General features: G+C 59.3%; 1 protein-coding gene across 1 annotated transcript; it reads left to right on the top strand.

Moving 5' to 3' along the window:
- On the top strand, window positions 1-25,914 carry RIPK4 (receptor interacting serine/threonine kinase 4). The gene is made up of 8 exons (XM_008145690.3): window positions 1-207; window positions 10,212-10,503; window positions 15,654-15,802; window positions 17,644-17,693; window positions 19,629-19,787; window positions 20,590-20,693; window positions 22,186-22,447; window positions 23,517-25,914. Exons 1-8 carry the CDS (start codon window positions 26-28, stop codon window positions 24,674-24,676), a joined length of 2,358 nt encoding a protein of 785 aa, XP_008143912.2. The 5' UTR covers window positions 1-25; the 3' UTR covers window positions 24,677-25,914.
- The last annotated feature ends 1,930 nt before the right edge of the window (window positions 25,915-27,844 follow it).

Here is a 27,844-nt window from a genome sequence, read left to right as displayed (position 1 = left end):
TCGGGTTGGAGGCGAGAGGCGAGCGATGGAGGGCGACAGCGAGAGCCCTTGGGCCCTGGGGCTGCTGCGCACCTTCGACGCGGGCGAGTTCGCGGGCTGGGAGAAGGTCGGCTCGGGCGGCTTCGGGCAGGTGTACAAGGTGCGCCACGTCCACTGGAAGACGTGGCTCGCCATCAAGTGCTCGCCGAGTCTGCACGTCGACGACAGGTCAGCGGCCCGGGCGGGGGCGCCGCGGCGCCGGGGCGGGCGCCAGGGCAGGACTTGGGGTTGGGGTGCTTGGGTTCCCGGGGTCCCCTTCTCTCCACCTGCGTCGCTTACGGAGCAGCCTCGAGGGGGAAGTGGGGCGGGGGGGAACCGAGCGCCGGGCGAAGCCGTAAAGCCCCGCCGTGTCCGCGCGGGGTGCCTGCCCACAGTGGGCAGGTGTGGGGAGCTCCGGTCTCATTACGCACGCCGGTCCCCGAGCTGCGGCTCCGGGGAGCGGCTTCGTGAGCCCGCGTTTGCCCGGAACGTTGTCAAGTGCCCGGCGGGGCTCCCTGGCGTCCCGTGAAGCCCCGCATTTTTAGGGTCCGGAGCTCGACTTGCGCCGGGACCCGCTTCCCTGGGAGGCGCGTCCGGCCCTCCCGGGACCCGCCTGGCGCTGCGGTCTGCGCCCGGCTTAGCAAAATTGCCGTGTGGGGCTCTGGGCTTTGTGAGTTCGTTAGACTCCGTTTGACTCACGTACTAATTTACGCTGGAGCACAAATTGGTGTAAGACGGTAATTATTTCGGTCGGAAGCACCGGCTCGGCTGGGTCCTGGGCTGGGCCGGGCTTCCTGGGCGCCTGGGCCTGGCGGTGCGGCCGCCCCAGTTCCAGTTGGTGTGTCCATGGGGGGTCTGCAGAATTTGGGGGCGTAGGGGTGACGGGGGCGGGGGGCGGTCTTGAGAAGCAGCTCGTGTGTTTTATTTTCTTCTTCTCCATTTGCGTTTGCATTTTAATGATTTATATGCAGGCTTCAGCTGAGTCCATTTAAATACGTGACTTAACCTTGTGTTGCGGGTGTGCGCAGTAGGTCCTTTTGCTGCGGTGAAGTTGGCGCTCTCTGTGGAAGTTGTGTTTGCATTGCGTGTGGAGATCCCCCTTATACACTGAGCCGGGGACCCAGGAGACTCAGAAAAGCAGCGCCTTTTCACCCGCACCTCGCACCTCGCCTTTGCCGGCCCAGAGGCCTGGCTTCCGATCCTCCGCTTACCGGGGTGCTGGGGCCTCGTTTCACCTTAGGATGGTGGTGATGTTGCGGGTGACTGTGTGTCACTAAGGGACACAGACTGTAGTGTGTGCTTCCCCGGGGCCCGGTGCGCTCGCAGACTTTGTGTTTTCATCCTGGCCTTGGAGATAGATAATACAGTAGATCGGGGGCCTTTAGCTGAACACCTCTAACGCAGTGTTTTCTGGAAACTTCAGTAGAGGGGTGACATAAAAATACCTCACTGGGAGGGTCGGGGGCTTGTGAGGCTGTCTGTGCATGCTCTTTTCCCCTCGCTGTGCTGCAGTCCTGGGAACGGCTCAGGCCGGGAGGGGCGCTGTGGTTATTTTGACGACATGCAAACCCCACTTTGAATGCCAGCCAGTGGTTCGATCCCGAAAGGCAAGGCCCTCCCCCTCAGGGTGTTGGTACGCTCCTGGGGGCATCTGTCTGATGGCGTCTTCTGGTCCAAGTGTTGCATTCATCAGCGAGGGTTTTACCACCCGCTTCTGGTATTGGAGGAGGCAGATGCGTCAGCCTGCCTCCCAGGATGTGTTACCTCCAGCCCCTGGCCCTTGTTTCTCGGGTGGCCCTGCCGGAGGTGGGCTTTCTCCACGTGAAGCGGGTCGCGCAGGCTCCTGCATAGCCTGGTGGAAAAGTGTTTTGTCCTTTAACTGTAGCCTGCCCTGCCCTGCCCTAACCAGGCAGGTGGTGGCATGTCGAGGTCAGCATCGCCCCGCAGGAAGCGTGCACCGCCTGCACTCCGCCACGCCGAGCCGGCTGCCGCCGCTCTGTCTCTGCGGCACAGGTTTGAGCTCTCCAACTGAGAAGATGCCCAAACCCTTGCTCTTGGCCAGGAAAATTCTGGCTGAATTTACTGGATTCCGCCTGAGCCTCTCCTTGGGATTTGTGTCTCTCACGCTGCCGGGCAGCTCCAAGGGTCGGGAACCTGTTTTCTGCCAAGCGCCATTTGGATATGTATGACATCATTTGAGAGCCGTACAAAATTATCAACTTAACAGTGAGCCTGCTACATGTGGTCAAACATTAATTAACTCACCCGAATGCCTGGGCAGGGCCAGGCCCAGCGATATACGGCCCACGGGCCAGACGTCCCCGCCCCTGAGCGAGACCTTCTCATTGTTTCGTTAGGATTGGCAGGTTGTCCCCGTTGCTTTTTAAAAATATCATTTATTTATTTTCGGTTAATCCTCGCCTTAGGGTATTTTCCCTTTAATTTTTAGAGGGAGTGGAAGGGAGGGAGAGAGACAGAGAGAAACATCGATGTGTGAGAGACACATTGATTGTACCCCAATCGGGGCCAAGGATTGAGCCTGCAATCGAGGTACATGCCCTTGACCAGGAATTGAACCGTCACCCCCTCAGTCCTTAGACCTTATTGCCTTTATTTAAAAAAATATATATTTTTATTGATTTCAGAGAGGAAGGGAGAAGGAGAGAGCGATAAAACATCATTGATGAGAGAGAATCATTGATCGGCTACCTGCTGCCTGCCCCCCCACCTGCATGCGGGGATTGAACCCGCAACCGGGCCATGTGCTCTCGCCGGGAATAGAGCCATGGCCTCCTGGTTCATAGGTCCACGCTCAACTATTGAGCCACACCGGCCGGGCCTCAGTGCCTTTTTGATGAGCTGCCTCCCACCCGCACCCTGCTATGTGCGAGCTGTTCCCGAGTAGGAAACAGGCTTTTCCTGGGTGCAGCCCCGGCCCTGTACTCCTCTGGGCTACGGCTTGACTCACCTGTTTGAAGGGCAGCACCTCTAGCTCCTGCCAAGGGGGCCTGGGTGCTGGGTTGCAGCCCCCTCAGGAGCTCCCCACGAATAATCTAAAATGGGCCCCGTACACGGAGGGCAGGGAGAGGCTGGAGGGACAAGGGAGACCACTCCAGATGGGGCAGGGGCAGGTTTCACGTGAAACAAGGGACAGTGCAGCTTGTCTTGGGTGACTTCAAGACAAGTCGTTGTCAGCACCTGCCCCCCAAATCTTAAAAGGGAATGCAGAGGCCGTATGGAGTCAGTCAGGAGCCCTGGTCTTCTTGATGGCCTCCCCTAGCTCTGGGCCTTCCCTTCCCCTCCACGTGTTACATCAGGACCCACCACAGGTGCCGGTGTGGGCCAGGCTGGTTTTCACTGGCTGCTTGTACCTCCAGGCAGGCTGGGGTCTCCTGGCTGCACCTTCATACCACCCCTTAGCGGCCAGGCGTCCTCAGACTACGGCCCGCGGGCCACATGCGGGTGTTTTTGCCGTTTTGTTTTTGTACTTCAAAATAAGATATGTGCAGTGTGCATAGGAATTTGTTCATAGTGGTTTTTTTTAAACTATAGTCCGGCCCTCCAACGGTCTGAGGGACAGCGAACTGGCCCCCTGTTTAAAAAGTTTGAGGACCCCTGCCTTAGCCCTCAGCCACCGCAGGGCCTGATCCCCAGCAGCGCCCTGGGCTCCACAGAGCAGCAGAGGCCCCAGCCCTGGGAGCCTGCACTTCATTACGGGAAGGTGGGGGCTGCCCAGACCCAGACACCCCTCGGAGGGGGGGGACTGGCGGGGAGGGGGCAGGTGGTGCGTCCTAGATCCGTGTTTCCTGCTCCTTAGGGCTGACCGTCTTTAGGGGGCCCTGGGCGCCTGGGTAGAGTCTGGGGATGGGGGTGTTTCCATTAGACCAGAAGTGGTGACTCCAGGGGCCCCTTCCTCCAGCCCAGCCCTCAGGCCAGGAGGAAGCCCTGAGTAAGGGAGCGCCTGGCTGGGCACCGGCCCAGCAGCTAATGCTCCATGGGCACCGGCTCGTCAGGGCGAGCCCGAGCAGCCCCCGGGTCTGTAAGTACAGGGCCGACAAGCCGGCAAGCCCGTTTCTTGTCAGCTTTAAAAATAGCAGTGTGGGAACCCTGGCAGGCTCCCTGGGAAAGGAATCGGGTTGGTGCGAGGCGAGAAAGCCGTGCTGGGAGCGTCAGCTAACGAGTGATGACAGCCTTTTCCCGCTGCCTTTTCCCAAACCTGGTTCCAGGTCCCCCCCTCCGAGGAGCGCTTTGTTAGGGAACACTTTTCACCTCCCCCGTCCCGGCCCGTCTTCCCGGAGCCTTGACTGCTTCTCCGCCCGGGGAGGGCCCAGGGCCGCCCCGTCCCCGTTCCCAGGAAGGGAGGGAAGCCGCAGGAGGCCTTTGGTCTAGGCCAGTGGTCGGCAAACCCATTAGTCCACAGAGCCAAATATCAGCAGTACAACGATGGAAATTTCTTCTGAGAGCCACATTTTTAAACTTAAACTTCTTCTAACGCCACTTCTTCAAAATAGTCTCGCCCAGGCTGTGGTATTTTGTGGAAGAGCCACACTCAAGGGGCCAAAGAGCCGCATGTGGCTCGCGAGCCACCGTTTGCCGACCACGGGGCTTGGGGATTCCTGAGCGTGGAGGCTTCTCCGGCCAGCGTCTTAGAAATGATCCGCCTGATCTTACTGCTCTTTCTCTCCACCCAGTTCCCTTCTTGGGATTGGTGGTGGTGGTGGTGGTGGTGGTGGTGGTGGTGGTGGTGGGCTACGCTTTGACTAGCTCTAAATGAGGAAAAAAAAAAAGGAATTAATGTAATTGCTGTTGAGAAAGGATCTTTAACCCGTCGAAGCTCAACTGGGTTCTGTTAATGCCCAGAGAGTTTCCATCCAGGACCAAGGGGGATCCTGGGGGTGGGGGATGGAAGTTGCAATCCTTCCCCAAATGGCGAAGGAGGAGACGCTTTGAAATGATTACGGGAGAGAAACACGACGCCGGTCCTCCTGAGCCGTGCCTAACCGGCGCCGGGCCTCCTGAGCCGTGCCTAACCGGCGCCGGGCCTCCTGAGCCGTGCCTAACGGATGCCGGGCCTCCTGAGCAGCACAGGTTTCAGGGGGTTTTACGTGAGACCGATGTCAGTGGATTCGGGTGGCGCGGGACTTCACTCCCAGCAGGGAAGAATGGGGTGACCCTGACCGAGGCTTGGCACCGTGGAGGTTGGGGCACTCCTCGGCCCCGCCCAGCTTTGGGGCCTAGGGACTGTCCTGAAAAATCCCTTGGGGTCCTAGAATAATCGTAATAACAACAATAGAGCTACGGTTCCTTTCGTGTTGTCCACCTGACCCAGAAGCAGTGCTTTGAGGGAAAGCGGTTAAAGAATAATGGCTGTGGACAGGAAACAATTGGTGGTTTCTTTCCGTAGGAGGGTCCCTTTTTCCATCCTTTCCAGCGGCTCCCCCAGGCCCCTTTCAGGCTTATTGAGTTGCAAATGTCGCTTAGACACCCGATCCGATCCCATCCCATCCGGGAAGGGCTGTAGCTTCCCTAGGCTGGGGGTGGTCCTTGGGGCTTCCCAGCAGGGGTGGGGTGCCCCAGGAGCAACTGAAGGAAGACCTAGAGCGTGGGGCCATTTGGATTTGGGTTTGGTAGTTACTGAAATATGAACGGGATGAGCTTTTTTGGGGTTGATCCTTTAGGGGGTGCTGGCCAGCCCTCCTCCCAGGCCTGTGCCCCCCGCTGACCTCTGAGGCCCCTGGAACCTGCTGCTGGGCGGTCCCGGCTCCTCTTCCTCGGCTGCCCCGAGAAGGTGATCCCTGCCTGGAAACTGTGGCTTCGTTTGCAGGAGACCTGGTTTTCTCTGCAGCAGTGTCCCGTGTCGTTTGTGCCTGGATTCCAAAGAGGACACGGGCTCTCTGAGAACGTTCTAGCTCTGATCCGCCTTCTGGAGCAAACCGGCAGTGGCTCTATTTGAGTTTTTGAAACTGCGGTGAACGGGGTCTCAGTCTGGTGAAGGGCCGGGGCGAGAGCCACGAACTGGCTGAACTCGAGGTGGGAGGGAGGAGTGATGTGTTAATGAGCTCAGCGATCAGAAGCCACCCGGGTTTTAGGTTTTAAGCCCTTTGGGCAAATGGAAGAAATCGTTCTTTGCAGAGTGGCTGGGAGCTTTTGCTCCATCAGACCTTCAGCCTTTGGATAGTTGGCGTTGCCCTCACACGGGTTTGCTCTCCGTCGGGTTTGGCAGAGGGGACTCATGTAAGCATGTCTGTGATGGTGGGAAATGGTCCTCCGCGGGGCCAGCCTGCGGACACCTGCGCTCCAGACCCGCCCGGTGCCCTGGAAGCGGGTCTCCGCATCCTGCAGCGGGGCCCGTGCCAGTGCCCGTGGGCACGGGGCCCCAGGAAGGGCCCACCAGGAAATAGGAGCAGACGGGTCACAGAGCCGGTTCTTTTTTTTTTTTTATTTAATGTATTTTATTGATTTTTTACAGAGAGGAAGGGAGAAGGATAGAGAGTTAGAAACATCGATGAGAGAGAAACACCGATCAGCTGCCTCCTGCACACCCCGTACTGCGGATGTGCCCGCAACCAAGGCACATGCCCTTGACCGGAATCGAACCTGGGACCTTTCAGTCCGCAGGCTGACACTCTATGCAGTTAGGGCAGAGCTGGTTCTTAACGAAGGGAGGGAGTAGCAGCACATGCAGACCCCCAGCTGCACAGCAGGGAGTGCGTGTCCTTAGCGGTGTCGTGGGGCCAGTGTCGTGTAGATAACAAACCTCCCCGCCCCGCCCCCCCCCCGGGCGGAGAAAGGAGCCGGCTCAGGGGTGTCGTTTTCTCTCTCCTTCTTAAGTGACCAGCTTCCTTTTAAATGATGCTTGACCTTCGTGCCAGTCCTTCCCCCTTTCAGATGGCACAGGGTTAGGGGTGGGTGTCTGTGTCACCCCCAAGCCTGGCTCTGTGCTAGGCCGCAGGGAGGGGCTGGCTGGCCCGGGCCAGGCAGGGACCCTACTGAGGTCCTGCCAAAGTGGGGGAGCAGCTCACAGCCCTGCCCGGGGGCCCCGCAAGCTGGCAGGGCCCTCTGTGGACGTCTTGCTCTCCATGAACTGGCTGGGTCTGTGATGTGAGCAGAGCGCTAAGGACGCACGTCAGGCTGAACTCTGTTCTGTTTTGTAGCGATGTCATGGTGCACTCCCCATTCGTGCTGCACTTGTTTCTAAGGCCAGTGGGGTTCTTCTCCACTCCAGAGCCTGTTAAACACCAAACTCTCGACCCCTCCATCCCCCCCTTCCCCCCTCGGCTGCTGCATCATACATGGGGAACCCCAGGAGATCAGGGTGGCCCTTGCTGCCTCGCTCCCCGACATCCAGTCAGTCTTGGAGTCTGAAGGATTCTCCCCAGCCTGGGATTGGAGCAGGTCGCCGCCCATCTGAGTCCCTCATGAGCCCTCGCTGCCCTTCCCCCGCTCTGGTCAGGGGCCACCTCTATAAAGTCTCCCCTGGGCCCTGCACCTCCTCTTCACAGTGCTCCGGTTCTCAGCCATGATTCTTGATCTGGTGTCATTTTCCATCTTCTCCCTGGAAGGTGAGCCTGGTGAAGGCCGGGAAGGGCTCTCTTTATCATCAGTTCTAATACAGAGGAGGTGCTCAGCAATTACTAGTCAGTAAGTGCATTTTAATTAGAGACGGATTAAAGTTCAAGGAAGTGCTGGGCGTGTTTAAGTGGGTGACTCCAGACTCGTGGCTCATTTTAAATTTGGCTGACAAAGCATTGACTTGGTCTGTGCCGGGGTTCTCAGACGGCACCGTCGGCACTTGTGTCTTGGGGGCTGACCTGTGCCTTGAAGGGTGCTGAGCAGCATCCCTGGCGGCCTGCGCCCACTGGATGCCAGGATCAGCCCCCATTTGTGACACCCAGATGTCTCCAGAGAGTGCCCATGGTCCCCTGCGGGCGAGGTCGTCCCTGGGTGAGCATCACAGGTCTGCACACAGGGATCCTTCCCCAGACCCCACCACGCAGCCCCTTGGCGTGTGCTCCCGGGCGCTCTCATGGGGCTCGGCTCCCAGCGGGTTTGGACAGGTGGGCGGGCAGAGGGGCTGAGCTCCTGCCGAGCCCCGGGGCCTGAATGGGAGTGTCCCCGGGAGAGCTGAGTGCCGGCTGAGCTCGGGTGCTGCAGCCTTTGGTAAACAGTGTGATCCTGGCCCCTCCTTGCTGGCCGCCTCCTCCCTGGGCAGTGCTTTCCTAACTGTCGGGGACGCCTGGGAGCGTGTGGTGGTCCCAAAGGGGCGGCAGATCCATAAGAAACGGACTCTCCAGCAGGACCCTGTAGTAGGCCAGGGAGTGGGGAGGGGGCAGGTGACGGGCAGGTGCAGCCAAGCTCTGGAAGAGCCTGTGGTGGGAACTAGCCTGTTTTGGGTTAGGGGCAGGGCTGCTTGTATTGGAGTCTGCATTCTGGGGGGTCCTCGAGGCCGCCCCAGCCTGCTGCCTGCGTGCTCCCAGCTCCGCGTGGCACGTCTGGGCTTGTGGTTCTGGGCTTTTTCCTTAGGAGCGTATTGGGAAGGCGGGCTCCCCAGCACCCACCCAGGACCCATTCTCCAGGACCTGGGCTTGGGAACCCCCAACCTGCATCACCTGTGGTCAAGCCCTGTCCTCGTAGGATTTGGCCTCTTTCCTGGATGCGCTCTGAGCCTTTGACCTAAAATGCTAACACCCACCAAGGCCTGGGAGCTAGTCTGAAACTCCGCAGGCTGCTCCAGGCAGTGACCTTAGCCCAGGGGTTGCACACCTTCTGGAAGGCCTGGAGAGTCAGTGTTTCGGGCTACGTAGGCCGCGGGGTCTGTGTCGCAACTGCTCACCTCTGCCTGGGGTGCGCATGCAGCCACAGCCACATGAATGGTGAGACTGCCTTCCGGGAAGACGAGCAGGCTCTGGACAGCTGTTTGGCAGATTCTCAAAAGGCTAAACATAGAACCACCACATGACCCAACAGTTCACTCCTAGATGTGTATCCGAAGTGAAAGCCGGCACTCGAACAGATACTTGTCCATCACGCCTTCCCAGCAGCGTTAGTCACTGTAGCCCGGGGCGGGGAGCCTTTTCCTGCCAAGGGCCATTGGGATATTTATAACACCCTTCCCAGGCCACACAGAATTACCAGCTTAAAAACGAGCCTGCTGTCGTTGGTCAAACGTTTAATTACGTCACCCTCCGTGCCTCGGCAGGGCCGGACCAAATGATCTCGCCAGGCCTCCTACGGCCCGCGGGCCTGATGTTCCCCATCCCTGCAATAGCCGAAAGGCGGGCACCACACGGGGGTCCATCCGTAGGGGAGTGGATCGACGCGATGGGGGTGTTCCTGCGATGGAATATCATGCAGCCATGAAAAGAGTGGAGTTTTGGTATGCGCCACAGCACAGGTGGACCTCAGTTGAAAGCATTGTGATTAGTGAAACAGGCCCAGTTACTGAAATACTGTATGATTCCACTGCTGAGGTCCCTAGAGTAGGCAAACTCCTAGAGACAGAAAGCAGGGAAGTGGTTGGCAGGGTGGGTGCTGGGAGGAAGTGTTACGTTGCATGGGTGCAGAATTTCTTCTGGGGATAATGCAAAAGTTTTGCGTGTAGATAGTGGTGAGAGTTGTACAGCATGGCTACTGTATGTGATGCCTTTGTGTTATACGCCTATGAATGGTTAAAACAACACAGAGTATATTGTGTATATTTTACTATACATTTAAAAAATGGTTTACAAAAAGTGGTTCTTGGGCAGCATTCTGCAGCCCCTGCTTTAGACGGATGTGCCATTGGTTTAAGTTTGGGGTTGGACTTAGGAATAGCTGGGCCACCTAAATGGCTGGCCTCAACAAAAAAGGTGGGATAGATTCTTCATGTGGGTAGTTTGTTGCAGCTTTCAGTGGAGCCTAAACTTCTCCTCCCTCGTCCAACAGAAGGGATTCCCAGCACCCACCTCCTCCCTCGGTCCCGGCGCGGGCACTGGCTCCGTGCTGCCTGTGGCTTTCCGATAATAATCAGGTGTGCTGGGATAGCTGAAGGTCTTGGGCAGCCCAGCACTTAATCCCGCCACATTAAAGCGAGCTCCTGTGCATGTGTTAGTAATCTGTCAGCTCTGTGGACCTGCTTCTTTCTCTGGCCGCGGTGCTCTGTGCGGTGGCCAGGTGACCAGCGTGCGTTGCTCATGCCATTGACCCTTTTTCAGGGAGCGCTTGGAGCTCTTGGAAGAAGCCAAGAAGATGGAGATGGCCAAGTTCCGATACATCCTGCCTGTGTACGGCATTTGCCGCGATCCTGTTGGCCTGGTCATGGAGTTCATGGAGACGGGCTCCCTGGAGAAGCTGCTGGCCTCGGAGCCGTTGCCGTGGGACCTGCGCTTCCGCATCATCCACGAGACGGCGGTGGGCATGAACTTCCTGCACTGCATGTCCCCGCCGCTGCTGCACCTGGACCTCAAGCCCGCAAACATCCTGCTGGACGCGCACTACCACGTCAAGGTAGGGCCTCCCGTGGGGCCTGGGGTGAGGCGGTGAGTGCCGGAAGAGCGCAGGGGGACTCGGGGTTCGGGGGAACCTTCGGGCAGTGTGAGGGCGGACGAGGATGTGGTCCTCGTGGAAGAGAGCATGAGCAGAGAGGCCTCTCTTAGCCCGAGGATGTCTGGAATCCCCTGTCTTGTCATGGCTGGTGTGAGTGGACTCAACACGGGTCACACCCCCAAATCCTGGAACCTGGCTCTAAATTCTGCACACCCCGGCAAAAGAGATTGTGGATTTGCGGATCTGGTCTTAGTGGATGTCCTCTAGGAAATGGGGTGAGAGATCGGGGCGTGGGGGGGTTGGCCATCTCTGTGTGAGATGTAGTTTCAGGCTGTACCCCCTCGCTGGTTGCAGGGGCGGGCGGAGGGGATGAGGGGTGCTCTGAGATGGAGCTGCAGTCCTGGCACGGGGCTCTGATGGGGCTCATTCTGTTCTAGTGACGTGAGGCCTGTGAGGGCTGCTCTTTTTCATTCTGTTTCTGGTGAGCTTATAAAACAAAAGTAGGAAGAAGAGCAGAACTAGAACCCAGAGGCCAGCCACCTGGAGTTGGTAGTCAGGTGACGAATGTGCCTGATTCAGCAGGAGTCACAGAGAAGCTGCCACTCGAGCCTTTCGGGGTGCCCTGGGCGTGGAAGCAGCAGCGACACCTCGCTCTCCCTGTCACGGAGACAAGTCCACGCAGGCTCCACCCCACTCCCGGCTCAGCCATCCTAGGCTCCTAATAAGGCCCCACTCTTGAAGGAATTGTGTGTCTGGGGTGAGGCGGTGAGTGCCGGAAGAGCGCAGGGGGACTCGGGGTTCGGGGGAACCTTCGGGCAGTGTGAGGGCGGACGAGGATGTGGTCCTCGTGGAAGAGAGCGTGAGCAGAGAGGCCTCTCTTAGCCCGAGGATGTCTGGAATCCCCTGTCTTGTCATGGCTGGTGTGAGTGGACTCAACACGGGTCACACCCCCAAATCCTGGAACCTGGCTCTAAATTCTGCACACCCCGGCAAAAGAGATTGTGGATTTGCGGATCTGGTCTTAGTGGATGTCCTCTAGGAAATGGGGTGAGAGATCGGGGCGTGGGGGGGTTGGCCGTGTTGTCTGTTGTGTGTCAGGTTGTGTGTCTGTGACTGTGTCTCTGGCAGGCCTTCGTGTGCTGGGTTCTTCATGGTTTCCCCACACGGGGATGCTCACCTGCTCGGGAGGCCCTTCCCCCTCATCCCGCACGAGTGAGAGGATTCATCCACACTGGCCTGCGTCCTCTGGTTCACGCTGGGGCCGGGCGAAGGGACTCAGCTGTGTGCTCTGACACGTGGCTGATCTGCTGCGCTCGCAGGACCCCTGCCTGTTGGCCTGAGGAGGAGGGACCCCATTCAGTCCCGCCCTGCCCCTGGCTTCCTCGTCTTTCTCCCCTGTGACAGGTCAGTGGCACTGGGTGGCCCACACACGGCCGCTCCCTGGGCCAGTCTACACAGCAGACACCTGTCCGGGCTGAGCCAGCCCGAGGCCGTGGGGAAATGCTGTTTTCACTTTGCACACTGATTACAAGCTGTCCCTTAAGTAGGTGTCGCTCGTAACAAGGTTTTAGCTGGGACGGAAGCTGCCCTGTCCGGTTTCCTTGTGGTCAGTGGCGCAGCCTGCACATACGGACATGACAGTTCTCACTAGCGTGTGCGATCCCGTGGGGGCCAGTGCAGATGACACCGTAGCTCGCAAACGTGACCGCATACAGGAAAGGGAAGGTGGTGACAGGCCCCCGCTGTGTGCCAGAGGCCCTGCCTGCCGGAGCTGCCCCGATGGTCAAAGCGGGGGACCGAGTGGGCGGTGGCCCCCAGCTCCCGCCGAGCTGAGGCTCAGAGGGTTAAGTCATGGCCAGGCTCACCCAGCTTGGGGTGGGGCCGAGTCTCCATAGAGCATCAGACTTCTCTGCTGTCGGCAGCGGGGTGCAGGCAGAAGAGCCTTTAGGTGGAGGAAGCAGCCCAAGAAAAATCGGAAATGCTGGGTTTTGGGGGAACAGGAGGAGTAGGGGGGTGGGGAGGCCTTTCCCGCACGCAGCGTTCATGACTGCTGAGTGGTGTTGTGCTGGAGGCTGCTGGGAACATGCTTTTCTTAGGGCTGGCGGGCGGGCACCCGGAACTCGGACAGGTGTGTCTGCAGCACGTGCCTTTGAGGTGGCCCCAGAGTCCCGGGCCCTAATGGGCCTGGCTGGGCTTTCCTATCAACCCGCTCCCTCCCACCCTCCTAACAGTTGTGTGGAATGTGTGGGCATCCCTAGACAGCCCCAGTGACCCCTTCCTTCCGAGTGTCCTCCTCAGCACAGCCCTCCTCCCGGGCTGTCCCCTGACGGGTGGGGTCAGACCTCCCTATTGTGAGGGGTCAGTGCTTGGCCCGCGGAAGTGCTCCTGAGGGTTGGTGTCGTTGGTGTCGGCATTTTGGGGGCCAGTAGGTAGTCATCTTCCCACGTCTGGGACGTTGCCATGTATCTAGGGAGGGTCCCCCGCCGGGTCTACGGCAGGCACCTCATGCCGGCTCGGTGAGGAGCTGAGTGGGGTGTCGGCTGTCCGGCACCGTGGCCTTGCTGTCCCTGTAGGTCATTTCTGCACTGGCTCTCCCGGGGCCCGTGTGACCTTTCCTCTCTCTCCTGATAAGCACCTGGCTTGGCGGGCCTGGCGTGGTCTGCCAGTTTACTAGGTGAGGGAGGATTCCTTCAAGAGTGGGGCCTTATTAGGAGCCTAGGATGGCTGAGCCGGGAGTGGGGTGGAGCCTGCGTGGACTTGTCTCCGTGCAGGGAGAGCGAGGTGTCGCTGCTGCTTCCACGCCCAGGGCACCCCGAAAGGCCCGAGTGGCAGCTTCTCTGTGACTCCTGCTGAATCAGGCACATTCGTCACCTTGCACAGCCCCAAACAAACAGAAAACTGGACTTACATAACTCGCACCTTGCATTCTCAGAAATCGATAATAGGGTGTGGGAGGGCACGGGGCCTTGTTTGAGCTTCTAAGACATTGCCTGGCCAGTTGGGCACTTTGCAGTGGTGGTAATTTGAAGCAATAAACCTTTATTCTAGAATCCTGAAATGAGATAAGGTGTCAGCCTGCCCTGGGGCCCCGAAGGCGACCTTTTGTCCACAGATAGGGTGATCCGAGCGGGAGATCTCACAGCAGCCATCTGCTTTGCTAAGTGTATTAGAGACGCTATTCAATTAATACTTGATAATAATGTTAATTAAATAATATTAACTAAATAATATTAACATGCTATTTCTGATGTATGAGGAGTAGACCCATTTCAAGCTGAAGACGAAATAACTTTGTTTAAAGCCTCAGGCTCGCCTCTGCCCCAGTTTGCCCAGACGAGACTATATTCCGGAAGATTCTGAGGGTCCTGGTCCCCTTGGTCTACAGGGCCTTTCTCAGGCAGCACAGCCCTGGCCACGCCCCGCATGGGTCCGGTCCAGCTGGACGGGTGTTTGCCATTCACAGGGGTGGCCCCTACCCGCTGTTGAGGAAGCAGGGGGTGGGTGGGGGAGCACAGGCCAGGCAGGCCCTGCACGGCAGGTGGAAAAGGGCAGGGGGCGCGGGGAGAACTCTGCAGGCGGAGGGTCAGCGGCCATCAGGGAATTCTGATTTCTGAGTCTGCATTTTGATGTCAGAGCTTTCAACATAGAATTTATGCTAATTTTCCTCCACCAAGTGCGCTTAAAGCTGTTGGCTATGTGGGAAAGTGGCAGACATGATGCGAAAAGGCTGCCCGTGAGGTGGGGCGGTGGGTGCCAAGGTGCCGGCATGGGGCATGGCCGTGAGCTGCTATGGCTCTGCAGGGTCGGGGTGATGGGTTCATTCTGGGGAACTGGCGCTTCCTTTCCAGAGTGGGGACTTTCTTGAAGGCCAGGGAACGGACAGCTGCCAGGGGCCCAGAAATGCCCAGGCTGGCTGCCCTTGTGGACCCAGGCCCGGCACAGCCTGGCCACAGAAACAGAGGGCGGGTCCACTCTTGCAGGCTTTCTTCCCATCACCTCCCTGCAGAGGTGGTCAGAGGACCCTGAGGGGTCGGGCCGCCGGTCCTGGCTTCTCCCTGCCTTCCGCGGTGATGATGCCATCGGGACATTGGCTCACCCGTGAGCTGGCACAGTGAGCCCAGAGTTAAGTCCTGGCTCAGCCCCAGTTCCTGTCGCTCCACAGGCGTGTTTGGGGAGGAGCCTGGAGCTGACTGGGAGGCTTACAGGACTCGATACACCTCGAAGGAGAACATAAAGGGGCTGTTTTCCATGTGGATTCTGAGCCCCTTAATGCCAGCGCCTGTGGCCCACACACAGCGCTTCAGCGGCTTCCGAGGATGTGGGGGCCTGAGGGGCAGCGAGGGTCCCCCCAGGAGTCTGTGTGGCTTCACTTCCTCCAGTGGGGGGTCTGGGAGCTGTCGGGACCCCTTTGTGCAAAGGAGACGAGGAGGTGCAGGTGGGCCCAGTGGCTGGGCTCCCGGCGCCCCGCCAGGCGGGTAGCCCCTGGGACGGAGGAGACGTGTTTCCGTCCTTGATTTGGGTGCCACGTTTGGTGGAGGAGTCCGCAGCGTCTGTTGATCACAGAACGTTCCGGTGGAGGAGGGTTTTGTGGTGTGTGCTCTGCTCGCTTTAAAGGGCTCCTGAAGGCGCAGTTCCCTTTAAAGAGCCTGCTGCCACTTGCCCGCCTGCCCAGCTGGCCCGGTTGTGGAACCGGATTGCTGAGCACCAGCCTGGTCAGCCTCGCTTTCCTGTGTCGTCTGCAAACCCGGAAACGCTAAGCGTTGCCTTTTGCCCTCATGCCGACGTGGGCTGTCGACCACAGCGGCAGCGTGCTGCCTGGCAGAGGCAGGCGACGATTCTCCTGGTTTCTTGCTCCCGGTGAATTCCTTCCTCAAAGCGTCATTTCCCCCCACCCATCAGCTGCTAACGGCTTCAGACCTGGTCTTCCTAAGCCTCCGTGCCCGCCCACCCGCCGAGGGAGCACCGGTCATGGCTCGCTCCCAGGGTGTCAGGGACCCGGACGGTCAGACGTGGCGGGGATGTTGACCAGGCCTCTGAAGTGGCAGCCGCAGGGCAGCGCCCGGCACGGCGCCCCGGCGCCTGCTGAGCCGCCTCTGCCCGCTCTGTTGCAGATTTCTGACTTTGGGCTGGCCAAGTGCAACGGGCTGTCCCACTCACACGACCTCAGCATGGACGGCCTGTTCGGGACCATCGCCTACCTGCCTCCCGAGCGCATCCGAGAGAAGAGCCGGCTCTTTGACACCAAGCACGACGTGTACAGGTGTGTACAGCTGTGCAGCCCCTGCCCCATGCGTGTCAGGCCGCGGGGTCTCTCTGCCCCCATTCTTCATGCTCTGAAGGGCAGTTTTCCCAGAGACTCCTTGCTACCATCAGATACGAGCTTCAGTCCAAATGAAAGGGTTTGGGGTTGTTAGCCGGTGGGTATAGGCCGCCCCAGGTACACAGGCTGCCCCGGGTACACAGACTCTCCTGGGAACACAGGATGTGCCTGATGCTGGCCAAGGGCGGAGGATGTGAATGGCTGGTGCCACTGGGGCCAGTTACATAACAGGCCGACAACTTCCGCGCTGGAAACTCGCTTTAAACCGTGGGTTGTGCATCTTGTCTGTGGAAAGAACCTGCTGCTGTAAGTGTCTGTGATTCAGGCTCTCCTACACCCGGTCCCTGGGGCCCAGCAGCCTGCACCTCCTAGCGTCACTTACCTTCGCCAGGGACAGCGACAGCCACGGCCTGTTTGTAGACGAGGTCAGTGCATCGTGCACCAGAGCAGCGACCTCCAGCCTTTCTCCCCTCGGGGCACAGACACTTAATTACTAAAATTCTGCGGCACACCCCAAAATAGGTGTTTTTGCCATTCTGACAAAAACATGGGTATCGTTTTGATCCGTTCACACCGAATGGCTATTGTTGCATTGGCTGTTGTTGTTTTTTAATCTGACACTCAGAGGGAGAAGAGGTCAGTGTCCCTGACTACATAGGCAGGTATTGCCTGTGTTAAACATTCTTGTGCACACAGGTCCCGAGTCGTTCGGGCCTCCCCGTTCCAAATTGTAAAGGTCCTGATGACAAAGGTTCTGGGAGAAGAAAAGCGGGAGGGAGGCCGCACGCAGGCACGTAAGCCCCTCATTGTGGCTGCTGTCTGACGCACGGTGACTGTGGCCCCAGGCCCCGCAGCGCCCGAGCTTTCCCTTTTGTCCCTGTCCCTGCCCGAGCCCTGGCGGACTGGTTTGACAATAAAACCATTGTGCGTGCGCTGAGCAGGCTCGGAGCTGCAGGCTGCTGGCGAATGGCACGGGGGTGCTTGCCACAGCTTGCAGGGTTCAGGGGAATCCGATTATTTATTTTAGAGCGGGGAGTTTCAAAGTCTGAATGCCTAGGTTTTCATTAATATTCAATGGAGACTTCTTGTCAACAGCTGCTGTCCACGCAGGGCGGGGTGGGGCTCAGGGTTTGGACTCCTGTTTTTTTCATAGACGTATTTTTTTAAATTTAGCTTGAGCTATTTGTTGGTGTCTCCAGAGTACTTTTTTAAATTATGTATACAGGGTGGGGCAAAAAGAGGCTTACTGTTGTTCGTATAAAAAAATAGCACAGTGATTAATAAACAATAATACAAGAATAAGCCGTTCTGCCGACTCACAACTGTGAGCCTTTGGCCACACCCCGTGCATGGTTTCCAGCAACCAGGAAGGGCTCAGGAGGGCTCGTGGTTGCCGGCATGTTTTCCCTGCCCTTTCTCGGCCCTGGATGGACCCTCATGGGCAAGCCGCGCCAGGCCCAGAGCCGCAGTCGGCACGGGGCGCCCAGGGTTGGCAGGAAGGTCGTGGTGCAGTCAGCCGGCACGGGCCCCTCTGCCCACGAGCTGACGGGGGCAGTGTTTTGGGGGCTCCCGCGTGGTGTTGGAACGTACAGCTTCGCTGGCTGAACATCCGAGCCACCAGTGGGACGTGTGCCCCGGCCGTGTGCCTGTTTAAAATAAACCGCGAGAAGCGTCTGGTGCCGTCTCTCTTTTGTGAAGGCCGGAGGGGCTCTCTTCACACGAATTGCTTCGCGCGAGCGCTGTCGCTCTATCACAGACACTAACCTGCGGTTTCCCCGCAGCTTCGCCATCGTGGTCTGGGGCGTGCTGACGCAGAAGAAGCCGTTTGCAGGTGAGCGGACGTAGTTTGGGGGGCGGTGCCGCTGTCTCCCCCGGGACAGTGGCGGCAGGCTGTGCGGCTCGTTCTCCACCTTAGCCGTGCCCGTGGTCACATGCCCCCGGGGGGCTGCCCCGAGGGAGCGGGGCTGCTCTGTCCTGCCCACCAGGTGGTCCGGCGTGCCCACAAAGTGTTCTGGGGGTGTCATCCGTGTGCAGGAAGAGGCACAGACCCCAAGGGCGGTGCTCAGTGGGGTTTTCAGGTGTCAGCGAATTCTTTGCGTGTGTGATGTACTACACACACATAAAACCGATCGTCTTAACCACTTAAAGTGTACAGTTCAGTGGCATTTATTGGCCCATTCAGTGTTGTGCAGTCACCGCTACTATCTAGTTCCAGAACATTCTCATCCCCCAAAGGAACCCTGTGCCCATTAAGCAGTCACTCCGCCGCCCCCACCCCAGCCCCCAGCGCCTGCTCATCTGCTGCCTGCCTGCGCATTGGCCGGTTGTGGTTATTTCCAGCCAGTTCTTTTCCTTTTTTAACATTTTCTAAGTTTTAATTGTGATAAAATACACATAACGTGAAATTGACCACCTTAACCATGTTTAAATGCACGGTTTGCTCACGTGAAGTCCATTCATAGTGCTGGGCCCCCGGTGCCAGGATCACTGAGTGGTTTTGACACAAATGGGTGACCCGGGTCACCAGCACCCGCTCCGGAGCCGAAGTGCTTTCCCCGCTTGTCAACGCTGATCTGCTTTCTGTCCTCAGAGCTTTAGCGCCTCGACTTGGTGCCACACTGACTGTAAAAGTCAGGCACTTTTTTGCCTCGTTGGAGAGTTTCTTTTCCTCTGTAAGCGTATCTGGGCCACTCTTAATATTGTGGCCTGACCAATAATTCCCAAAAGGGCAGGTCACAGTCACCCTGGGGCCCCAGGTCCCTTTGCCGGTTGAGACGCAGACGAGGCCGTTGTAGGATCCTGGCCATATTGTCCTTCCACCCGGCACCCGGTCTCCTAACGCCCCTCCTCTGGGAGGTCCATGGTCTGGATTACTTATGGGTGGCAGCGAGCTAGTCTGGCCTGAAATTATCTGGTGGAGGTGACACCCAAGGCCAGGTGCCTGATGTTGACATCGGGAGGCCAGGCCCGCGTGCTCTATTGCTTGGTAGATAGGCGAGTTCAAGGTGCGGGAGCAGAAGGCGTCTGGTGGACTTTTCCCATCTGCGTGGGAGCGGGACATCCTCCAGGTGTTTAGTTTACGCTGGGTTTTTGGAAGTCTGAGTTCTCATGGAAATAATGTGTAGGAACCTGAGAGAGTTGTTGCACAAGACGTAACGGGGAAGTGGAACAAAACATCAGAGCCGGATCCTAGCAGCGGTCGGGACGTCGGGCCAATTTTCCACACCTGCTGATCTGCCCGGACGCGGACTCGGGCGCTCCGTGGGAAAGCGGAGAGCTGTGGGGGTGGGAGGTCAGGCGGGGGCCAGACTCCTGGAATCCAGCTTCACGGACTGGATGTAGGATGAGCAGAGAAAGGAATCTGACCCGCTGAGGGTCCCCTGGGGCCCCTCAGCCTGTGACCAGGATGATGATGATGATGATATGCTAATGAGCCCAAGTGTGTCTCTAAAGGATGTTGGAAAGGTGGACAGGTGGGGCCCCATGTTATGAATTTTGGGGGAAAAGGCTCCTATTTGCACACCCCAGGGTGTGAAACTGACCATTGCTGGGTCATTTCTAAATGCTGGGAGGGAAGAACAGACGTGCCCCGAGAACATAAGGTTAACGGAAGCCCTGCGCTCTCAGAAGAATCGAGGGGTCTCCAGGCCACGGCCTGAGGAGGTGCAGGGACAGGCCCCAGACATGCCCCTTGGCGCTTCCCACAGCTGTGTTCCCTCCAGATAAGGGCCCGCTCCGCCCTGACGCGTGTGCCTTTCCCTTGCAGACGAGAAGAACATCCTGCACATCATGGTGAAGGTGGTGAAGGGCCACCGCCCGGAGCTGCCGCCCGTCTGCAGAGCCAGGCCGCGGGCCTGCAGCCACCTGCTGCGCCTCATGCAGAGATGCTGGCACGGGGACCCCCGCGAGCGGCCCACCTTCCAAGGTGAGGCCGGAGACGGCGCCCGGTGCAGCGCTCCCAGACGTGGCTGCTCGGTCCAGCTGCTGGTGTCCCAGGAGAGAGGACCAGGACGGGGCTGGGGAGAGGGCCAGGGGAGGAGGCCGTGCAGAGACGGTGTCCCCAGCAAGCCCTGCAGCATCGGCTTGGCCTTGGCACCTGCCCCCGGCCCTCGGTGCCAGGGCCGGGATGGGCAACTGGAACATGCACGTCAGCTCTAGCCGCCCACCCCCGCTGCAGCCCGGGGCGGGGCCTGCTGCCCAGGGGCGCCTGTGCTTGGTATTTCAGGTTCACACACAGCGGTGCCTCTTTTAGGGGTGGGGTGACTTCCGGCCTTGCCCTTTTTCGGGGTCTTGTCCCCAGGGAACGGGTGTGTCGTCTGGTTGGGAAGAGATCCTGATGGAATGGAAACTGACCATTGCATTGAAAGCACAGGGGGACACACAAATGGGGGGGGGCTCATGTGCCGGGTGCTGGGGGGGCTTGCACTCTCCCCTCCCCACTCTTGAAGGCTTCTTTGGGGATCTGGAACCCCTGGACTCCTCCTCGAGTCAGGTGAGACCTGCAGAAGTTGCTGACGGAGGCCCCGGTTTGGTCCGTGTGGAGGCCCTGTGGGCTCAGCCGGGGCCAGCAGTGGAGAGACCAGTGCTGCCCGGGTCCCTGAGTTGTGGATGCCCTGGGGCGTCACCTCTTTTGTCCCCGTCCCTTCCTTGAGGTGGCACGTTCGTATGGAGTGTATGCGGAGGTCATTGTCCAGGTGACAAGCCCTTCTTTGTTTTCTCCCCAAAAGAAATCACGTCGGAGACGGAGGACCTGTGTGAGAAACCCGACGACGAGGTGAAAGAGGCAACGCAGGACCTGGATGTGAAAGACCCTCCGGAGCCCAAGACTGAGGTACGGGGACTCCCGAGGGGGCCTCTGTGCTGCGTGGGGATTGACTTTTCCAACCCAAGGCCTCTTTTCCACAAACCCCCCTGCCGGCCTGGGCCCTCGTGCCCTCAATCTGCGGCCCGGCCTCCCTGGGAGCCCCACTCACCTCAGTCGGTCCCGGGAGTCCCGTGCCCAGTGACAGGACGGCCCGTCCCCTGGCAGGCTCGGTGCCCCAGACGCTTCCTGCCTGACTGGGTCCCGTCCCCACCGCCTGTCTGGTTACCAATGAACTGTGCCATTGGAAAGCGAATGCCGCCAGGTGGATGTCCTTTGACCCAGCCCTGCCGGGCCCTGTTGGCTGGGGGTGGGGTGGCGCCCCTGGGCTCTGGGATCTGCCTGTCTTGCAGCCCTGTCTTGGGGATCTTCTCACGAATGAATGATTTGTTCTGTGAGTGCCACACGGGTGATGTAAGATGTGATAAGGAGCTCCAAGGCCAGGTCACCCTAAGTGCACGCAGATACTAGACTTGTGAGGCGAAGCCTGGTAATAACTAACCTTACAGTGCGTTATCCGCTGTTGGGCAGTGCACCCCCGGCCGCTGGTGTGAGTTGGGGTGCAAGTGAGCGTTTATGGTGTGCGTTTCCGCTGTCTGAACGGCATGGGCGTGAGGTTGGGGAGCAAAGGTGTCCCGGGGAGGCAGCCAGGCCCTCCCCACCCCACAAGGAGAAGAAAGGCATCCAGCAAGCGGGTGTGACTCCGCGCACCAAACACCAGCTCCGAGCACATCAGCAGTTCCCGGAAGAGGGAGGGTTTGGGGTCACATGGGCCCGGTGTGGGAAGAGTCCTGAGTCGCCCCAGACTCTGATCACTCACCAGAAATCTGCCCTGTCCCTGTTAGAGGAGGCCATATAGAGCAGCGGTCGCCAGCCGGTGGTCGGCGGAACACGGGTGGTCCGTGAGGTCTGAAAGGTTGGCGACGGCTGCTGTAGAGGGTGTGTCACAGCGTTGTCACTGTCGCTGGCCCCGCCCCGCCCTTGTCCAGACCGGGCCCCCAGCCAGACTGGCACAGCTCAAAGGAGAGGTCGCAGGTTGCAGACAATGTGGGGAGAGCTGGGGGAGCCCCAGTCCCAGTCCCACCCCTTTCCTTTGTTTCTTGCCAGCACTGCCCTGTTCTGATGGACACGGCCCAGCAGCCAGCTTCACGCTTCAGCCTGTCCACGTGCCCACGCTCCATCTTTTGTCCCAGTCACGCTGGGTGCCATACCCTGTGCGGACGGGGTCCAGGGCAGCCTGGCGCTGGACTTCCGGTTTTTGGTCCAGCCAGTCTTTCCTTACCAGGTCTTCCCACCCCTGGGCCAGTGCGGTGTCATTGGGCTCCAGGGGGCCATGTGTATGACAGCACGAGTTACATTCCCAGTGTGACAAGCCAGGACCGCATTTCCCCCTCCCTTCCTCTGCCTCCCCCCTGGGGTGGCGGACGCAGCCTCACCCACCTCCCTGTGCTCGTCCTCGCAGGCGCCTGTGTCCACGCCCCTCAAGCGAGCCTCGGCCCCGGCCTTCGACAAGGACTACAGCCTCTCGGAGCTGCTGTCCCAGCTGGACTCCGGCATCTCCCAGACGCTCGAGGGGCCCGACGAGCTCAGCCGCAGCTCCTCCGAATCCAAGCTCCCATCGGCCAACAGCGGCAAGCGGCTGTCGGGCGTGTCCTCGGTCGATTCTGCCTTCTCCTCCAGAGGGTCCTTGTCCCTGTCTTTCGAGCGGGAGCCTTCCACGGGCGGTGAGTGGGGGCCCTGTGCCCTGGGAGATCGTGAGCGTGATTATGGGGCTGGCGGTGGGCGGGGTGTGGGGATGGATGTCCCTGAACCACTACAAGAGTGAGGCGTCCTGGTTCTTGGCTTGACAGTAACTCCTCGTTCTCTCCATCCCACCACCGATCGGTTCCGGGTGTCCGTGGCGTGGTTGGCTCCCTGAGCCCAAACCCAGAGGGGGGCGCTGGCCCAACCGGTGCCCCTTCATGTTGATTGATGGGCCACACACCTGGCCGTGCGGGAGGGTCTGACCTGGGCGGCACCGGTGCAGGGGCGGACCTCAGGTTTCCACATTGAAAACCCCGAGTTGCATCCAGAACCAGCAGACAAATCGAACCCCACACCCTGGATCTCTCTTGGGGAGGCCAGCCCTATGCCCCCGTTCCTAGTGCTGGGTAAATACCCCCATACTTCTTGTTCACCGGCTCCCCATTCACTGTGGCCACGCATTATAATGAGGAGTTATCCTTGGAGCTTATAACACCTGCCTGTTGGAGGGGCGCGTCTCAGCTCTTCTTATCTCTTGATGTTAATTTTGGTGGGTTTTTGTTTTAGAGGGTGCTTTTCCCGGCCCCGGCCCCTGCCCCGGCCCCTGCTCTGGGTGCTGGTTTGTGGGTGTCGGGGCTGGTCTGCCACTCCCTCACTGTCCCCAGCCTCCCAGCCCCCCCCCTTCCTCCCTCCCTCCCTCCCTCCCTCCCTTCCTCCCTCCCTCCCTCCCTCCCGTTAGCCATCACTGCCATTTCTGACAGCCAGCGGGGGCCTGAGTTTTACATCCTTTGTCTAAGCAGCGTGGCTAGAATGATGTTTATTTTGCAAATCGACACAAGTCCCTTGGGGTCACTCATTGACCTGCGCGGGGTCTGCCCACTAGATCTAAAATTAAACCAGCAGGGACCACACGACACGTAAGCCATTTCGGGTAACACGCGACCTGGAGGCCGTGGGGAGGAGTGGGCGGCGTCAGGACACCAGCCGGGCTTCGAGAAAGACGCCTGCGGGCACGGCCTCGTCTGACCCCCGCACCCGCTCTCCCCGCAGATCTTGGCACGACGGACGTCCAGAAGAGGAAGCTGGTGGATGCCATCGTGAGCGGGGACACCAGCCGGCTGATGAAGATCCTGCAGCCGCAGGACGTGGACCTGGTGCTGGAGGGCGGCGCCAGCCTGCTGCACGTGGCCGTGGAGGCGGGGCAGGAGGAGTGCGTCAAGTGGCTCCTCCTCAACAACGCCAACCCCAACCTGACCAACCGGAAGGGCTCCACGCCGCTGCACGTGGCCGTGGAGAAGAGGGCGCGCGGCGTCGTGGAGCTCCTGCTGGCCCGGAAGATCAGCGTCAACGCCGCGGACGAGGACCGGTGGACGGCCCTGCACTTCGCGGCCCAGAACGGGGACGAGTGCAGCACGCGGCTGCTGCTGGAGAAGAACGCCTCCATCAACGAGGCGGACTGCGAGGGCCGCACGCCCGTGCACGTGGCCTGCCAGCACGGCCAGGAGAGCGTCGTGCGCATCCTGCTGCGCCGGGGCGTCGACGTGGGCCTGCAGGGGAAGGACGCCTGGCTGCCGCTGCACTACGCCGCCTGGCAGGGCCACCTGCCCATCGTCAAGCTGCTGGCCAAGCAGCCGGGCGTGAGCGTGAACGCCCAGACGCTGGACGGGAGGACGCCCCTGCACCTGGCCGCCCAGCGCGGGCACTACCGCGTGGCCCGCGTCCTCATCGACCTGCGCTCCGACGTCAACCTCTGCGGCCTGCTCGAGCAGACGCCCCTGCACGTGGCGGCGGAGACCGGGCACACGAGCACCGCCAGGCTGCTCTTGCACCGGGGGGCCAGCAGGGAGGCGGTGACGGCAGAGGGCTGCACCGCCCTGCACCTGGCTGCTCGGCACGGGCACCTGGCGACCGTCAAGCTGCTGGTGGAGGAGAAGGCCAACGTGCTGGCTCGGGGGCCCCGGAACCAGACGGCGCTGCACCTGGCGGCCGCCGGCGGGCACTCGGAGGTGGTGGAGGAGCTGGTCAGCGCCGACGTGCTCAACCTGTCCGACGAGCAGGGGCTCAGCGCGTTGCACCTGGCCGCCCGGGGCCGGCACGCCAAGACGGTGGAGACGCTGCTCAAGCACGGGGCGCACGTCAACCTGCAGAGCCTCAAGTTCCAGGGCGGCCACAGCCCCGCCGCCACGCTGCTCCGCCGGAGCAAGACCTAGTGCGCCGGCCTGGGAGACCGGCCCCGTGCGGGGTGTTCGTCCCGTGGTCGTGTTCCGCGGCGGGGACAGGCTGGGGCCGTGCTGGTCGGCACCCCCCACCTTGTTGATGGGCTGGCGGCACTTGGACCGAACAGGCCGTCGGGAAGCGGCTGACCCTCGGTGCGTGCCGGAGTCGGTGTGGGCGGGTTACCCTCCGAATGAAGGTGTCAGAAGGTGCTGATCCATCCGCCCATCCGTGTGCCGGCGTCAGAGGGACGATGGGTTGAAATCATTTCGCTGTACTCCTGCTCCTGAGGTCGGTTCCTGGAGCCGGCCCGCCTCGGGCCGAGGGGTGGGAGGAGCCGTGTCTTCCATCTTCATTTGCAGCGGCGGACGAGGCCGCCTGTTTCAGAAGGTTTTCGTGGAACCCTTGTGTGATGGGACATTGTCCCTCGACGAACACAGTGTCGACCGTGGCTTTAAACCTTTGAAAAAGATGTTCATGTCCTTCGGGGGTCTGGTGTGTGAGCAACGCGTGTGAAGTGGTAAGGTTGGTGTTACACAGCGCCGCGGCCGGACCCGCTCTGCCGGGCTCAGGATGCTCTCCGCCGGCCTTGTGGCGACCACGGGCCTCCCAGCAGCTGATTGCTCTCATGCATTTCCTGTGGCATAAAATGTGTTTTGAACTCTAGAGCCAACTATGCAAGAGTCATTTAAAAATTCACTTGTAACCTCAGTTTCGGACTCTAAGCAGTATTACCTGGTCAGGTGGACCACCGAGCTCGCCGGCCCCTTTCCAGCTCCGGTGTTCGGTCAGGAGGTCGTCTGTGAGGAGCGCTGCCGTTTGGGGGGTGTCAGAGGGGCCCTCTGACCCTTTACAAACCTCTGAGCTGTGGAACCCCCAGGGCGGCTCCGGGAGACCCCCAGGCACGCGTGGCTATAAAAGATGTGGTGATCTGGCCCTCTTGGTCATTGTCCTGTGTGTGCCACGTGGGGCCCCCCTCCCCAATACTGTTCTTAGAGTGAATTTGCTGCAGGAGGTGGTCCTGTGTGCAAACGTGTCTGTGGTGTATGATACAGAGATTGATGTTAATATACCGTGTATGTTAACGTGAATCTGTGGTCTGGGTACTTCCTTTCTGTGACAGGAGCTATCCAGACGGCTGCGAGCTGGCTATGTTTTAATATGCCTCATGCTTTTACTGTGCTGTGTGTGCTGCTGTTGTACCGATGTCAATAAAGCTGAGTTCTTTTCTGCTCTCGTGGACGTCGGCGAGGCTGCTTTCTCTTAGCCACAAGCTCGAATAGTCTGATTTCTGAAAACCAGAGGTTGAGACGGTCATGGGGGCGGGGCCGGGGGGAGGGAGGGGGGAGATGCTCCTCCATAAAGCCATCGTGGGCAGGCACTCAATTAGCCAGGGACACGCAGGGATGAAGGAGGGGAAGGCGGACCAGGCCTCCTGCCTCCGACCTGGGCCCTGCCACCTGTGTGTGAACCGGCAGCGAGACGGTCTGGTCTTGGTAGAAGAAGCTCCCAACACCAACGTCTGTGTCTCCTTTTCCGCGCTTAGAATCCTTGCTTCCATTTGTTCACTTGACGTCCTGAAATAATTTTCAAGTATAGGGAAGGTAGGAGACGAGTACAAAAAACGCGGTGTACCCTTCACCTAGATTCCCCATCCCTTTACATTTCAGCTCATTTGCTCCGTCTGTCCATCCATCCACCCACCCACCTACCCGTCCACCCATCTGTTTAGGTTGTAGACACTGTGCCCATGACCCCAAACACTTGTGTGTGTTTCCTAAAAACAAGGACTTCCTACTGTATGGCCATAGTGCACCCATCAGAATCAAGAAATTAACATAAAGGTGCTACTACCATATGATCCATAAGTCCGTTTTAAATTTTACTGTCTCAGAATGTCCTTTATAGGGAAGAAACCACAGCAGCAGTAACAACCGACTTCCTTTCCTCCTGCCTGGCCCAGGACCTACTGTGCGCAGCCGTCAGGAGTCTCAGCCTCTGTCCCTCAGTCTTCTTCCTCATGGCCTTGCCTTTTTTTAAGGAAGGACTGGCAGTTATTGTGCAGCATGTCCTTGAGATGTGTCTTAATTCCACCCAGGATTTGATTTAGGTAACATACTTGGGGCAGAAATACCACAGACGTGATAATGTATAAAAATACAGCTCTCCCTTCTCCCCTTGAAGTTACTTGTTTCATGTGCCTGGTTTTATAGTGCGTCACGGAAGGAAAGCGCCAGGCCTCTCCCATGGTGCCCCGGGGCTGGGGCCCAGGAAGGACTAGCGGAGGGTGTGCTGCCGGACTCCTGGCCCCAGAGCAACAGACGGCACATCAACCGTAAGACTCACTTTCATTTCCTCCCAGGGAAAAGGAGACAGTTTTGACCCAAAGTGGAAGGTCTCCGAGCAAAGTTCATGCAGTCCTCAAACCAGAAGGTGCTCTTGAACGGAAAAGCGTGGAATGGGGGTCAGCGGGAAAAGAGGAAATGCAGATTTCCTGGGGAGCGAAGAAAAACCGTAACGTTAGCCTGTTGCTATCTCCAGGAAGAAAGGGAAATGATGGAGGGGCCCAATGGAAAGGGGGGAGTTAAGCCAAAGGGCAGAGCTTTAGGGAGGAAAGGGTCATAGGTCTTGATGCCTGGCACAAAAGGCTTTTCTTTAAAAGGAAAGAAAAGCGAACGTGTCTTATTTCACAGACCAGGGAACTCACCAGGCGCACGGCTGGGCACCAGGCTGGCACAGCCCGTGTGAGGGACGCTGGCCGAGGCCACCAGCGGGGCAGGGGGGTTCCTTGTACACACGGGGATGGGTCGGTTGTGCACACATGGTGAGGATGATGGGACCAACCTCCTGGCAGAGGAAGTGGACACAATATGGATCACCTGGCACCACCCTGGGGCGTTAATCTGTGGCGGAAGGCATTGGTGTGAAGCCGTGGTCCGTAATGGAAGGTGGGCGTGTACATCCTCGCGGGTTACACGCTTCCCAGGCCTGTCTGCTGGGAGGGCCTGGAAGCAGTGAGGCCCGGGAACAGTGTGCACACCCAGCGCCAGGGTGTCACGGCTCCGTGTGCTGCCCAGGGTAGGGACTTGGGTGCAGCGTGCTCCGAAGTCCCCGTGGCGCAGAGGGCAGCGCAGCCAGCCTCCTGGGCTCTCACCTTGATGGTG

This window comes from Eptesicus fuscus, chromosome 3 (genome assembly GCF_027574615.1).
Source record: "Eptesicus fuscus isolate TK198812 chromosome 3, DD_ASM_mEF_20220401, whole genome shotgun sequence".
Taxonomy (NCBI): domain Eukaryota; kingdom Metazoa; phylum Chordata; class Mammalia; order Chiroptera; family Vespertilionidae; genus Eptesicus; species Eptesicus fuscus.
The sequence above is the reverse complement of the archived record's forward strand: the minus strand, read 5'-3'. Positions and strand labels throughout refer to the sequence as shown.

What these genes read in the sequence shown, in the direction of transcription:
- RIPK4 (XM_008145690.3), top strand. Translation starts at nt 26, where the DNA reads ATGGAGGGCGACAGCGAGAGCCCTTGGGCCCTGGGGCTGCTGCGCACC. An exon ending in ACGCGCACTACCACGTCAAG is followed by an intron (nt 10,504 to 15,653) that starts GTAGGGCCTCCC and finishes GCTCTGTTGCAG; the next exon opens with ATTTCTGACTTTGGGCTGGC. An exon ending in CGAGCGGCCCACCTTCCAAG is followed by an intron (nt 19,788 to 20,589) that starts GTGAGGCCGGAG and finishes TCTCCCCAAAAG; the next exon opens with AAATCACGTCGGAGACGGAG.